General features: G+C 37.0%; 1 protein-coding gene across 6 annotated transcripts in view; it reads right to left on the reverse strand.

The window, feature by feature from the left end:
• The window catches only part of TFDP1 (transcription factor Dp-1), a 40,078-nt gene that overhangs the window by 11,567 nt on the left and 12,008 nt on the right, over positions 1-16,503 (reverse strand). For all 6 annotated transcript variants that reach the window (XM_064646432.1, XM_064646431.1, XM_064646430.1 and 3 more), the window contains 2 exons: positions 14,110-14,176; positions 2,369-2,475 (listed from right to left, as the gene is read on the reverse strand). In XM_064646432.1, the coding sequence (XP_064502502.1) occupies positions 2,369-2,475; positions 14,110-14,176 (174 nt within the window). The remainder of the gene's footprint in view (positions 1-2,368; positions 2,476-14,109; positions 14,177-16,503) is intronic.

Raw genomic sequence — 16,503 nt, forward strand, 5'->3', positions numbered from 1 at the left:
AGGGGAGGCAGGAAGGAATTACAGCTGGGAGAAAAACAAACCATTTGGCAGCAGCAAGCCCTAGATCTCTACTGTGCTCAGCAGCGTCCTGAAATACTCAACAGTACAAAGGAAGAAATGAAGTGTGTACAAATTCACAGGCTCATTTTTAGAGTGGAACAGTGAAGTCTGGTTAACACATTCAAAACCTACTCTGCATTCCCATTCTAACTCACAAAAATCTGCAAACTAGCCAGAATTATATGCTTTAATGTATCTCTATTAAGGAAGACTCTACAGTCCAGTGCTTCACAATCTTCTAAGGAACTGCTCAGTATTATTGGCTCCTTAATAGAAATACTATTGTTGCTAACTTTTACTCCAAAGTTCATAAACAACGACTTTGAAAGAAGAGAGTTTTACAGTATTGAGTCACTGGGAATATCCTAAAATGAAATCTTCAGAGGATGGTTCTGGAGAAAACAGAGGGACTTTGACAGGGAAGCAAAAGTTGAAAAAGAAATACATGCTGTTTCTCTTAAGTCTCCTTTTTTCAAGAGAACAAGATTACAGTTTAGCTCCTTAATAATTAATAAGATCAGAACAACAGGAAAAAACATCAAGACAGACCAAAGACTCCATTGTACTCAAGAGAAAAAATTTATACAAGGACATATTAAAAAAAGAAATCAGATTACCTGAACAAAGAACAAAAGCTCAAAAATTAAGTACTTTAATATTTAAAACCTGATTTTGCCACTCAAAGTTAGAAAACTGAGTGGTCACAGGCCAACTCCTCAGCTCTGCTGCCCAAGAACATTTTGTCCATTAATGGAAAATTTATCTCCTCTTAATTTTCAGGGGTTTAGAGGTAATTTTTTTTATAGTTCTTGCTAACCCCTTCAGAACTGTTAAGTCAAGAGAAATGTATCCAAAATTTCTCTCTCTATATATACACAAACCCACCATCTCTTAACAGCATACAACTAAGCATATTATTTTTCACTGATAACAGTTAATATACTGTTATGGGCCCATTCTTTTACCAAAAAAAAAAAAAAAGCTAGTATTTTCAGAATAAGACAAAGTGCTGAAAAAAAAAGACTGCAAATGGAATTTTCCCACATTTTTAAAATAATGTTATGATGTGAAATTAATCATAGATAATATAGCAGAGGATTTGTCAATTTAAACTTGTAATGGAAGACACAAGAATGTATAACATATATATGTATATATATACACACAAAAACATTGCAAACAATTTAGTCACTGCTGAAAATTTAAAAAAAGCATCAGATGCTTTCTAATCTCTTTATTATCCCATGGTTTCGATACTTTTAAAATAAGATTTTTCTAATCTACCTGAAAGAACATTTCAATTTCAGCATTAAGTCAGCATGCACATAGTCTCATAATAATGCCCAGAAGGGATCCCCTCTTTGCCATTATGGTCTATGATTTATAATTAAAACTGCTCATTACCAATTTTAAATGAAAAGAATGCCTAACTACTCTGAATTTATTTGTTTGGAATTTTATTGATAAAACACCTCCTACTGAAGGAGAAATTTCATTCAGATTTCACTATACTCACTTCCAAGGGGCTATAAGAAGTAGTTAACTCACCACCACTGCTGGACATGCAGCACCAGTGAATGATCTGCACTACACCTGTACAGGTGAAGGGGTACAGTTTATATGTTCAGGAAGCCTCAATTATAAAACACTCCTTAGAGCCAGCTTAAAGGAAAGGTAGACAAGAAACTGCCTTCCTATCAAGAAGAAACCCAAATATAAGACATTCCACTTCAGATATTTACATGTTACAGTTGCTTCCCAGAAGACTGAGATCAACTCTACTCAGAGTTTTAATTTTGATCACTTAAAAAATGACTTATCATAACCTATGTATTAGCTGTTGCATTATTAGATTCTTTGAAACATCTAATTTCATGTACCTCACGCAAAGCTCACAATAGGTATTTAAGCAAAAGAATATCTAAATTAAACACTAAGAAATGTAGTTCTCTTTTCAATTTTGTTCCACCTAACTCCAATCTCCATAAAAACGTGCTTATGGACTTCATTTACATTTTCCTGTGCCAGATTTCAAAGCAGAACCTGAAACAGCCACTGATTTTAAATGGCAGGACTAGCAAAACACAAACCCACCTGACTAGTCAGGTATCCGCATGCTGATTTGAGAGTCATGTTTGAATTTCTTTATGCAAAAGAACATTTGTTTTAACGTAAGTCTATTAAAATTAGAAACAAGCTAGACTATCTGCCCATGACAAGTGGCTACCAAGCATATTTACAGCGTGTGTAAACAACAGTACAAGCAATAAAAAATAAAAATAGAAAACAAACCATAAAGTCTCCTTACCACTTGTTGTGCAATGTTGACATTAGACTGTCCGAATGTTTTTGGCAGGAGCTGTTTTCCAATCGTATTTACTGTAGAAGGATGAACAGCCAATAGAGAAACAACACCTAAAACAAATACAAGTAGATAGCTTCAGGTCAGCCACACTGTATATTTTAGCAATTCCAGACTCATCTATACTATACCAATGCATATTAATAGAAACTAGCCTGAATCATGGAGAGTCTCAATATAAATGTAGCATTTACACATTTGAAGAAAAAAAAAAGAAATCAAGATTCACAGTATGTTCTCTCAAACATTCTCCTACATAACCTCACAGGTTAGTGATCTAGTATGAACATGTTTTAATTCCTTGTATTCCAATTTTTCTCTCACAGCAGAGTAATAGAGGCAACAGGCATGTAACAAAAACTCTCCTACCCTTATCCTTTGTGGCTACTGAAATATTTTCCAGCACCACCTGACAAACATGTCCAAAGCCCTAGAATATGGCATAGTCTTCTGAGGCATGCTGATCTTCTGAGGCTAGCACAGGCCTTTCCAAGAGAACATTCCCAACTTTTCTCTAAGTGTCCCCTCCCAGCTGAAGGCAGGGAATTAAAGAACATTTTCAGGAATCCATTATTTCAGAAAGATACATGCAACACAGTAGCCCAACCCTGCAGGAAAGGTTGCTCTCTTCCTGTTTGTAACCCATACACAATCAGCAAGTATTAAGCCACGTAAAAAGAAAAAATCAACTAAAAAAAATACCAAACCAGGTATCCTCTAGCAATTTGATGCTCCATGACATAGTTCAGGAAACATAACCAAAGCAACCCAAAACAAACACACAACCTCCAAATGGAACAAACCCCCCAAACAACAACAAAACAAAGCAAAGCAAAAAGAAGCAACAAATACTACAGAAAAAGAATAATTAGACAAACAGTCTTGACATACTGGAGACATTTATTTTGCTGAAACAACTGTCATCTGATTGTCAGGTTTAGCAGTTGTTTCCCTCAGATCACTTTTAAAGGGGCCTGGGGGGTCAGAAAGACTTGGTACAATGCTCATTCCTCTTTTTCCCATTATCCACCACAGAAGCAATAAGTAAGCATTTTACAAGGGTTGCATCAGAAGGGCCCTAACTGGTCCTTGATGCCTACCATCCCTCTTTGCACATTCAGGAAATCTACAGGAAGTTGAGGACAATTCAAATCCTGTTAAAGCCCTTGCTTTTCAGAAGGCTCGTATTTCCCAGCTGCTGTTACCAACCCATGTCTGACAGCTTCACACTAGAATCTACTCTTGGTCCCCCAAACAGGATGGAGCAGCATGTCCTTCTTCCATTATTAACCTATTTTCCAGTGCTCTTTCAGAAAGTCAGCAGCTATCTAGTTTGTAACATAAGTCTGTTATGCCTTCCTGTCCTTTCAAGTACACTCATCACTATCATGGCCTTAATTGTGTTTGTTCTTCCTCTCTGCAGAATACAATAAATCAATATAAACTACCTTGGCTAGTAGTGCTCGTGTAGCTTCTTCTCAGCTTCCTAAAGTGGAGGTCAACATGTCTTTTTTTTAGCCTCCTCGTTGCTTTAAAAACAATAATGCAATCTGAAAATTACATTTCTAGTACAAAACAGGAGTTGTAAATGCTTTCCAAGGTTAAGACACCTCATCTATTTGATCACCTTTCCTTACCTTTGGTGGTTCTTGTTGCCCATACTCTTTCTAGCTCTATCTACCCTTTCTTTTGCAGAGGACAGGGATGGAGGCAATATTCATGACCAAGGAATGCCATATGCTATTGTATAACTCTATAGCATTTTCTACTTTATTCCCTGTTCCTCTCCAAGCAATTCTCAAAATTCAACGTGCTTGGTGTCCACTAAACACCAATACCACATTTCCAGGTGAATAGCTCACCTGGGGTACTCATTGTATCTCGTTTGGTTTTCACCAATCATTAACCCAATGGTTAATATGGGGGGGAAGGGGACTGCCCCATTCTATCACACCTTAGTTTTTTTAACAGGCTGATTAAGGACCTTGATAATTTTTTTTTTGGTTATTTTTAAGAAATTCAAGGACATCACACTGATTAGATAATCCTTATCCATGTGGTTGTTGACTCTTCAGAACATGACTTTGAAAACTTCCTAACATAACTAACTTCCTAACTTCCCTTTTCCCCTCCCTCTAGAAAACCCCTGTTAAAGCCTATTATCACATCTGTCCATATGTCTACTGCTTCTCTGGCATGCACTCAACCAATATGCCTAACAGCAGTCTAACTTAATCATCTGCAGTTATCTGAACCCCTCAGAAACCGGTGCAGGCTATGTGGCTTTTTTTCCTTCTGGTACCATAAAAATTATACACACTCAGGAGTCAGAAGGATAGAAGCACCATTGCTAGGTCCATTAAGAATTCACAGGTAGACAATTCTCTCATAATGATTTCTAACCATTCACGTTATGAATTTTTTCCTAAGGCAACTTCTAAATATTACTTCAGTAATAAACAACTTCATAAAAAACAATACTGCCATGAGACTCTCCCTAATCACCTCAATCATCTCTCTACTCTTCAGATGCACTCAAGAGAGTTTGTCTGGCATGTTTAAAAATAAAGTAATTCTTATGCTATCGTGTTGTTTATTAAAAACTTTTATGCAGTCAAGACAGACAAAAAATCTGCTCTCGTAACAATGTAACTTGACACAACAGTAGAGGTCAGGAGTCAGTGGTTAGGAAGCAGATGCCCAGGAAAACACCATGGTGTCCGGGCAGAAAACAAGCACCATGTGACCCAAAGTACCCCCCTATGCTAACAACATTCTGGGCTGCTTTCGGAATAGCAGTCAGTGATTGGTCCCTTTTCCTTCAGCACTCTTTAAGCTGTCCCTGTTCAGTTTTGGGGCCCACAGTGCAAGAGAGAGGCATTAACAAACAGGAGAGAGTGCAGCAGGAAGACACCAATATGGCTTAGGTACTGGAGCATATCCTGCACAAGGAGAAGCTGAGCGAGCTTGGAGCATGCGGCCTGTGCAAAAGGTTAAGGTGGAGCAAGGGGTGTTATCGGTGGAAATCTAAACATTGCCTTCAACTATTAAATGGAGAATTACAGAGATGACAGAAGACATCATCATCATCATGGCTGGGCTTCGCGAACGAAGATTTGGGAAGGCTCTAACCACATTTGTTACAGGCACGTTGGTGACTTATGAGGCCAATACGAGATAGACATATCTGATTGCAAAAGGCACAGTAGAAAGACTCTTTAGATGGTATATTCTGCAGAACACGGTTCTTTCCGCGTTGCCTTTTCTCCTCGAGAGTGATCCTGCGTGTGTTCTCAAAAGACACAGCAAAAGGAAAAGAGGAGATGGTCACAAGGTGCTGCACAGCAAATTCCAACTAGGAAAAAAAATTCACAAAGGTAACGCGTGGTAACAGACTAAATTGGAGGTTCCTCACAGATACACAGCAAAATTCAATGACTGAAGGGGTCTGTGCTTTCAAAGCTGATCCTGGTCTGAAGGTAAGGTTAGATTAGATGGCCTCCAGCCTCCCAATTAATTTAATTTTCTGAACAGAAATAGCTATCTTGCAACTAAAACATCTGTGTGAAGGGAAGAGTACACACTGTTTCTTTAAAGTTTTTAATTACATTAACATTTCCTGTGGTTCTGTGCCAGAGGTTAATTCATGCAACTGAACCAACCTGGCTCTATACAGAAACTGCAAGGTATATCTGTCTGTGCAGCACAAACTGACTGGCAAGGAAATGTAAATGTAACTGGAAGAACAGTAACACATGCTTCACAGTTCAAAGCAAAGTCGAAGTCAATTTATAAAAGCTATCATATTAAATAGGAAAGAGTGTAACTGTTCAACTATACATAAAAAAAGAGAAAAACCTAATTTTTTTTAAAAAAGCATATTTTCAATTTGCCTCTGCCCGAGTGAATCCTACTATATATTCTCACTTGCCTCTCATGCAAACATTTTTCTCATACTCATCTGCATTTTCATTAAAGGCTCATAATGTGTGGTGGTTTTGTTTGTTAAGTATACAAGCAGAAATAATTTTATTAACTTAGCTTTGCAAGTGACTGACAGCTTAGTTTCTCAAAGGAATTTTTACTAATCGTTTCTTAACTACTGTTACTCTTAACAGCAATCACTGCAATCCAAATAATCCTGTACTTTATGGACAACATACAGTGTGCCTATTACAAATTACAACCACAAGTTTGCAAACAGTGTTGCTGGCACCAACTCTTCTTCCTTTTCAAAACAAACAAATTACTAATACTGCTAGTTCTGACATCTTTCCCCCCCCCTTAAAGACTTTGAAAACTGCACACAAAGGCCATGTAAAGCAGGAAAAAATGTATACAGAAGGATATAACTACTACTACTTAAATTCTCAGTGTCCCAAACGTTTGGAAAAATGCTCTTAGTACTTACAAGCAATCACAAAACCTAAAGGTAATAGAACATACGATATTCCAGAATACCTCCAAACCCAAGATAATGATACAGAGGGAATGAGGAGTAATGGCATATAAAACTTGCCTAACAAAAACCTGTTATTTATCTGTCTATAAACAAATAAGTGCTATCTTCGATTAGCTGTTGCATTCCGGGGAGAACTTTTGACCTGGAGCGCTGTTTTACATAAAAGCAAATCAAAAGAGTTTTACCAAAAAGAAAGAATCCTTTGCAGACTTTCAGCAGTTTAAAGGACTGTTCAATTAAGAACATTTAAAATAACTTAAGATGCCACAGAAAAAAGACACAGTACATCTCAAATCAGAGAAAGGAGTGCCCTCTGCAGACCATGCTGTAGATCTCTCAAAAAGCTGACCGCTCCAGTTCCTGAAACAGTAGTGACTCTGAATCTGGTGTGCAGGTCAAAAAGGATGGGCTGAGTTACTCCCTGTCCCAGGAGCACAAATCCCATTCATTCTAGGTGTCATACCATTTTCTGAAGTAATCGGCCTTTATGTTTTCTTTACTTGTGAGAGCAAACAACTCCATTTTCTGATAATGCAGTCGCTAACAAACTACATCATCTCAGTCTGTCTTCTAGCAGAGAAGAGCTATTGTATACGTGAGAACTTGATTTGACAAGAAGGTAATTTTGCAAGCACCTTCTGAGTTATTACAACCCCCAAAAAAGAACGTATAGAATAACAGTGGTTTATCAGAATGCAAAATAATTCCTGCCATCTCCTGCAACAGTCGCAACCAAACTCTGTCCAGTAGACCAGTTTGGGAAAAACAAACACGAGCAGGAGTTAAGCAAAGGGTCATTTTAAGATAAGTCTAAAGAAAATTAACCTTTCAGGTGACGTTTTGGAGCTTATGAATTCAGCAAACTTATGTCTTAATTACATAATCGGCTTTGACATTGATGGGTTTTAAGAGAGCAGTTACAATCTAGCTTAAGGACAGCTATACAACTCGAAGGCAGAAACATAAAGCTAGCCTCAATACAGGTCAAATAGGACATACTCTCAAAAAGGTAACATTACTATGAATAACCTGATAAAATTTGTATCTCAGAGAATATCAGTTGAAGAGCCCAACAGTCTCTTCTGGGAGATCAAAAAGAAAGGACCAGTGATACATGAACAAGATTTACGGAAATTACACAGACACAAGATTCCATGGCTACTGTCACTTCTGAGAAGGCCAGGTGCCACCTGGAGCATTACATCTCTTATTTTGGGAATTTGAAAAAAGTTTATAGTAATAAAACTTACATAAAGCCAGCAAACCTGTACTTGCTAAAGATGCAAAAGATTGATATAAGATTACATGAAAACGATGAGAATATTCCTGAAAATGTTATAGATTCAGTTTTGGCAGTTTTATGTATGTGGATTTTTAATTCCTTTTGAGAAGAAGAGACAGAAGGAGGAGAAGAGGGAATTTGACTTCAACATCACAAACAAAATTCCTTACCGCATGGAATTCCAGCTCCAAACCTGTCCATCAAAACAACTGCTCAGAACAAACAGAAGACAAATAGCAAACTAGTCTTAAGGTCACTACCTGCCCCTCTCCTTCCAGCATGCCACCCTTCAATCCCAGGGTGGTGTCTAGAAAACTGTCTGAAAAAATTATCAAGTTTGGAATCAAAAATCAAACAGACTCTCTTATAGAAATGTAAAGTAGCTTGAGTACACCTAATCCTTTGCAAAGGTTCTTTTTTCAACTGAAAAGCTCTGAGATTCCAGATACAGATTTCTCTAAGGGTCTCTGTGAGTCACTGACCTTATTTCAAAGACTGCTATAGCGTTCTAGAAGACCTTACATTAGACTCACTGATCTTTAGTGATGGCCTCTACTTCTCTTCATACCGTCTTCAGCTATTTCTTATTTGCCACTCAGGAAAGTTGCATTGGGCTATTTCAGCCATGAAATAGCTGACAGCTCAGTGTGCTTTCAGTAGTACCTTCCTCCCTTGTTAAGAGCAAAACATCTGTATTGCCTGCTAACAGAAATGAAAACCACAGTTTGATATCATTCAGAACTGCAGATTTAAAGAAGGTTTCTAACTATTTCTTTGGATTCTGTTCAAGGCAAAGGATTTATTTCCAACATGGAAAAAAAGTAAGAAAATGAACTACTTATGAAATAAGTTCCATTAATCAAAAGTACTGTTCTATTCAGTTGAGATACTGTCAATAAAAGCTGACAAAAAAAATTGCCTTAGAGCAATTTATCCCATACACTTGAAAGTTTCAGTTGCTCACTTTTATTTGGCTTCTTGCTGCTACAGAAACTTCCACAGCTGACTCCAATTCCAGGGCTTCAGCAAGACTGATTCCTCAGATGCCACTCCTGTGAAGTTGCAGTTTTTAATGGCTCTCTCACCAACATCATTCATATTTTATTAGTTAGTTATATGCCAATTCTCAGAAAACACTGAATTCTTTTTGACGGTATCAAACTACTATAGGTTATGACAACACACAGATGACTATCTCTAGTTGTGTGCCAAGTCAAGTAAAAGCACCTCTACTTATTGAACCAGTCATACCATCCTGTTAAGACAACAAACATGCTTATGCAGCAATTCTGAGCTTTTGTACAGACATCGACCTTCCCCAGTGTGTAGTACTTACTAAATTCTTACACCAACTCAGACTTCTTTGTGATTCTTATCATCCTTAGCTATGACTAGTAATAGTTCAAGTATTAGAAACTGGTCTTTCCAAGTCTGTCTTGAAATATCCTGCGTGGTCTACTTTCAGACTTTTTAAGTCTTTTTAAATTTTCCAAAATACCATTTCTATTTCCAGCAACAGCTTTATTTCCTGAGCTTGACTTTAAACAACAATAATTGGATGTACCTCACTGCAATAATACACAGTCATTTTATAACGATTTCAAGAATATATCTGTTTGCTAAAGCATAATTCATGGGCTCTGCAATTGATCTCTAGTTCTATTCCAGAGGAACAATTCCAGTCACTGCCAAAATTCAGTGAGTTTGAACTTGCAAGTGAAAGTAACAGTAACATTACACTGCAGAAGTTTCTTATAAATATAAATAAAAAGAACAAAACAATCTTACAAGTAGACAGCGTTGAAATATGAGTCTAATATAAACCTCAAAATTTTACATGTTTGACTTCTATTTTTTCAATTACCAAATCTGAAACGTGAATATCATTAGCCTGTAAGATGTGAAACTTTATATTTTAATAAAGTGTAAGAGGTAAAATGAGCTAGAGCCATTTTCCAGTTACATACCAATAATGCCACCTACTGGCATGAGAGGAGATCCAAATTTTCTATCCGAGTAATTTTTAAATCAAGAGCTTTAATTTCAATATAATATTAAATACAACTGGTTACCTTTCTCCTTGCACTCGTGTGAAACAGATACTTTCTTTCACCCAAATTTCTTCACAAGCAAGGGACAGGATTAGAATTGAACAGTGTGCTATTTAATACCGAAATATCAACACTAATCTAAATATGGCAAGGATCAGAATACGGCAAGGACCAGAATGTAGCACTTTTCTTCAAAATGTAACCTCCAGGAACAGCAAAATGTCTCCTTCTCTAAAATTCATTGCCAAATAACAACAGAAAACACAAACTTGTGAAGGAGTTTTACTAGGTTAGCCCCTCTTAAAAATTCTTTCCTTCCTTCCAACCCATATGTATTTGTTAACTCTCAAAATGAATTAGCCAGTTGGAAAACCACCTTCCTGGTCACCATGTAAAACAAACCTTTCACAGTCATACTGTTTTTTTCAGGGATAAATGGAGTGTTACATTCCAGTAATGGAAATACACAGGGGTATCAGAAAACATGGTGAATTTACAGTCAACCTCTTCTGGAGGCTGCACAGGCACTGGAGGAAACACAAGCTGCCATCTCATTTCTACCACATATACTTTGGTTTCACACTAAAGATGCTTTTAAAGAAATAAATTTTCAGACCATTTTCTAGAATGGTATTTATATCCATGACTAATTTATTCAAAATTATGTGCATCATGCATTATAAACAAAATTTACTGAGGTTGTCGTGCGAGGTTTTTGGGGGGTTTTGGTGGTTTTTTTGTTTTGTTTTGGGATTTTTTTGTAGTTTTGTTTTGGTTTTTTGTTTGGGTTTTTTTTTTTGCTTTTTGGTTTTTTTTTTAGCATACTATTTTCTTCTCTTAAAATAAATAAAGTTCAGTTTCTGCTTTTAAACAAAAATCTTAATCTGGAGTTCATGGCTGAGACCAGTCTCTCCAAAATGAACTATTGGAATCACGTCCCCACTTGTTAAAGTAAAATGGTTGTCTACGTTGTACTTGTTTCTGACAGCGGATATTAATGGTCAGGAAACGAATGTATGGACAGGACTTGCATACAGAGATTATTCCCTAACATATCCCCTCTCTCTGATTCTACAGCTTTAGGACTTTTTAAGCAAGCAGTTGTTCAGCATAACTGTTCAGCAAGATGAGTGATGTTCCCTCTTCATTATTTATCTAAGATACAACAGCAATTTATCCTAATAAAACTCAGTCTAAAAAGAACCTGTTCACAGTCACCAGATTTCTGCTGCTGCAGATTAAAAATTTACACAAGTCCGTTCACAGCCTATTCTGAAAGCATTGCAACAAAGCTGTTTAAGCTGTAAGAATTTTTGCATCTTAACCAGTTTTGGTCAGAAAGGTCAACCTTTGCTTGTCTTTCATAGTTGATTCATACACCTACCAGTCACATACTCACTTAGAGCCCTTTGACAAAGTCTTACAAGACCATTTCAGTAACAATATTTTGCTCTTTCTTTTTAACCGCTTTTGCAAGCATGTTCTTATGACCCAGCACACAAGTTGGTTTTTTGTCTTCTACCATACTCCTAAAATCTTTATTCCTCTGACAGTTGAACTCCTCCTCCTTTCCAATTTGTCTAGTAACAAGTGGAAACTGAAGCAAGTCATACATTTCTTGTTGAATTTTCATTCTTGATTCGCTGGGTCTCAAAGTTGGACTTTTCCAAAAAGATAATGGAATGCACCCTCTGATACTATTGATACAAGGACCTTGAGTGCTGTGAGAGCACAAAAAGAATGACTTCAAAAAGTAGCCAGGCTCCTGCATTCTCCCTGAAGAGTCTGCCCGATTACTGCTGTTGGGGGCAGCAAACTGGGATAAGCACTCGAAAACCTAACCAATCAACCAACCAAAAAATAAACCACCACTTTTAATGATGACCACCAGAGAAAAACAGGAAGACTTTTTCCCGACCCCCTTCAGTTCATCCTAAGAATTAAGTTTACCAGACACACTTCTGCTACCCCATGGAAAGCTTACTCCATGATTGCTTTGGACTGAATTGTGAAATTAAGAGAAATTTTGCACAGATTTAAAGAAACAGCAGAGAACTGCACTCTTTTGATATAACGGCATATAATGTAGTCAGCTACTTACAGAAAGCTCTAGTACTTTTGTGTACAGTAGTTACATTTCAAGACAGTTAAAGACTAAACAAAAACCCTAAAAATTATAAAAAGTGGCACAGGAAGTACTAATTAAGTGAATGTATTCTAAAATGTATCTGAGTACTTGGTGACAACATATTTGCAATTTTAATCTCTGATTATGTGCAGAGCCTGCACATAAAACACAGACAAGTTAGAGGCAAAACCCATAATCTCATCAAGCCAAGAGAAACAGTTGTTTCTTCTCAATATTAAGAATTAGTTGCTGTCCATTAACTTTATAAAATCCCTCTAAAAGCAATGAGATGCAGAAATTAATGGAGGACAGCTTAGTTTGTTGTATTATTCATAGTGGTATACATCAAGAGTAGAGCTCAACTCTCAAACCAGACAAGCTGCAGGCCTGTAATAAACTATTTAATTACCTGCATTTATTTTAAAAATCCTATAAGCAATAAAACGGCCTCTATTTTGCCCACTTTAGGAGCTATGTAATAATTAAAGAGTCAAATTTCCAATTCCTGCTATCTAGACTGCACTGCTTTGACTAGCTCTCCACTGACTGTAACAGGGTCTAGACACAGACACCTATGTGGGTGTAAAATGCACATTTTACAGATACTGCTAAGTATCTGCCCTAACAAAACCACAAGTTTTACTGCCCATAGGGGTAGGGCACACGGTACAGCTGTTAAGGATCAGGTACCTACCTGCACACTTCTGCTCAGGGGTGTGTGACTGTGTTTACACCCGGACCAGTTAAGACATATCATTATTCAACGCTTAATGCCCTCACCACCAAAAGCAGAACAGGGAAGATCAGCTGGACATCTCCCTTTAGCAAATCAATGTATATTTTAGATGAAGGAATGTCAAAGAGAGAGTCTAGTGAGCTTCTAATAACATACCTGATGTACCTAGTGGTGGTGACAGAAATTAAATGGGTTTCTTGAAATGGTATATAAAATACTAGAGCAGTCATACTAACAGAGTTCACCTGAAACGGAGTACAGGTTAATCTGAGTGTACCAGCATAATCCAACAATGCATGAAGTTCAATAGATTTGTCAACAGTAAGGTTTATGAAAGCATCAGACAGCAAGTAGGTGACTGTCCTAATGTAAATTTAACCCTACTTCATACAGCCTATCAAAGGACACCATCTGTCACACATAAGAATAAACCAGACTGTCGTCATTTGGAAGCAACAACAACAGAAAATGGCCATTACACTAAAATAAACTGTCAGATGACTGTGAAGCAAACCAAACTCTTATGTATCAAATTCAAGTTCCAATTTATAACCTGTGTTTTATTAAAATTGCTGAATTACATTACATTATCATACATGCACAGGCGCTATCTGCAAGTCCAAGAGAGTTCTGTTCACAATATAGTTTGAGATAAGCTTGCATTAGCATAAGGATGCACTATCATAAAAACTGTCATAGCCCATTTTAAACTTCTTCACCCCAGCATTTTTTTTTCCATTGGTTAAAACTCAGTGCCGCAAAACACATTTTAGAACATCCTGGTCTTTACGCTTAAACACAAGCTACACTAATGAGAAGATCACACATGGGATGATGAACTACCACTGAACTTCACATAAAGTTTTAAAACAATTATAAACCACAGAAAATCTACAGTTTATTTGCTGGTTATATAACCTAAGAAAAGTTTTACAAAAACTATGCTAAGAAAACAGTTTAAAGCCAGCAATTTGCATAACTACTAAAAATCAAGAAATGGAAAATATTACTAAAAACTGTGTTCTTACCTTTTCCAGGACTTAGGTTTTGGTCTATAAACACCTTAAGCTCTCCATTGGCTTCAATTAGTCCAGCCTGTTAAAGAAAGTAACTTTGATTAAATTTACAACCACAGACAGGCTTTTATTGTTAAAGATGAAAGGCATCATACCAGAAGCCTCTACTGCAACCACTCGCATTTTGTCACAATTCAGCTGCTATGTAATGGCACTGTTTGTGGTACAGTATTTGTCAAATTTTAAAGCCTTGATTTTATAAATACTTCTTAAAAAGCAAGCAGAAAACCAGTTTACACCCACTTTGCTATTCTGTCTTAAGGAGTGTACATGCACTGTTTTAACAGATGGCTGAGCACCCTTCTAATCTGAACCACTGACACCTGCAACTACACCTTTCTCTGTGTACATACTATTTACCTGCCACAAAAGGTAATAACATTATAGCAAAAACAGCAGAGGGGGTAGAGAGTGCTGTGGGTCTTTTTAATCATAAAAAAGTCATTAAGAAGAAACATCTTGAGCTTTTCAATTGTTATATTTTTAAAGATCAGAATATAAAGGTCTGAAGTGACAGAACTATATGGTGACCTGAAAGTGTATAAAGTCATCACAATCCTTTGAGAAAGCTCACTGTACAAGTTATTTTTTAAAATACTATTAATTTTTTGATAGAGAACACTTGATGCGCAATTTCTTGGTATCTGCAGACAAAACAGTCCTGAAAACAAAATTAATTAACACAGGACAAACATTATTTCCATTTAGAAACAACAGCAATAAAACCAACGCATGCACTTAACCATAGTTAAGCATGTGGTGTTAAAGAGGCTGAAAAGTCCTTAGTTGCATTTTGTGCATAGCAGGTACGTGCAGGTTACTGACAATCTTCCAGAAAGAATCAAGTGGTTTGCTGCCAGTCAGCAGCAAAGCTTCTCGCCTAGAAGTCCACACGAAGAGCCCTACTTACGATATGCCAGAAGTTTGGCAAGCCAAGAAAGCCACTAGAGGATGCTGTGGTGCCGTTATTACCCAGGTGTATCACACCAAGGATTTCTTACAAGAGAGACGGAACTTTAGGAAACTTTAGGAAACAGGAAACTTTCCTCAGTGAACTGGATGGGGAGGGAAGGGGCAAGATAAGATGACTGAGCACTGGGGACAGTCTGGGAAGTCAGCAGAAGAGAAATTTTGCTAAGGCAAGGATGAAGAGCAGTGGCCTGTAATGGCATGGCAGCAATGAGGACCTGGTGGCACAAAGAAAACCTAAGTAAGGAGACAGTGGAAGTGAGAAGTAGAATGAAGAGCCTGTGACAGTTCTGTCCTCCATTTCCCTACTTTCCACCCTCAAAAGTAACACAACAGCATAGTTTTAGGGAGACTACAACAACTTTCCAGTACTCCCATTCTCCATCTTGCCCACAACAGGGATTTCAAAGGTCCACTTGAACAAATGACAGCTCCATCGCCCTATTCCCAGGCACCAGAACTTTTTATAAATCTAACTCCTTATCACACAACTACATAATTCAGAAGGGCAACAGTCTATATCAAGCACTTTCAAAGAAAAAGGTATACTCATCAATATGAAATCAGTATTGTGTACAGACATGTTTTTAGAGCCACCGCTCTATGGCAATTTGACATTCCAGAACACTGAAACCTCATGTAACACATGAAGAAGAATTTCTGGCTAAGTGTTACCTTATACTGCCATTCTACCTAAATTTCACAACAAGTGTTAAACCATGCAGGAAGTGCAGTCTCATTGTCATCATTTCTTTAAGAGCACTACTTCAGTTTCTATTCAACGGCAGAAAGAAGAGGTTTGTATCAGGACTCTTGCAAATCCTCTTTTCCACGAGAATAAAAAAACATATCAATGAGACTAGAAAAGCGTTTAATATATTGCGGTTTTGATCAGAAAACCACCAAGAAAATGTCTATTTTAATCTGTCATGTCTTTCTTTTAAGAAGCACACGAATTCAATAATTTTGAACTATTAAATTCATTCATTGGTTTAATATGCAAAAGGAAATCTGCATCAGGTTTGCATGTCAGTTACAGTGATACTGCAAAATCAAATATTTAAGCTGTGATATTCAGTAAATTCAAGTATTAATGCAAATCATTATTTCAGTAACCAGAAAATTAGGCAATTCAGTAATCAGTTACTTATTGGTCCCTTCCATTTTCTACTTTTTTTAAACTAGAATGTCTCCAATATAACCATTTCTATTCAATTATTTTATCTTTAAGTACTCAACCAACCACCATCATAGTAACAAGTAATCTCATAAGCTCCAAGTTTTCTTTTACATAAGTAAAACATACAGTGAAAAAATATTATCCAAAACAATGTGCAACTCCAAAAACCATAATCTAACCTGGCATTACAAAGGGTC

Source organism: Pseudopipra pipra, chromosome 2 (genome assembly GCF_036250125.1).
Source record: "Pseudopipra pipra isolate bDixPip1 chromosome 2, bDixPip1.hap1, whole genome shotgun sequence".
NCBI classification, from domain to species: Eukaryota; Metazoa; Chordata; class Aves; order Passeriformes; family Pipridae; genus Pseudopipra; species Pseudopipra pipra.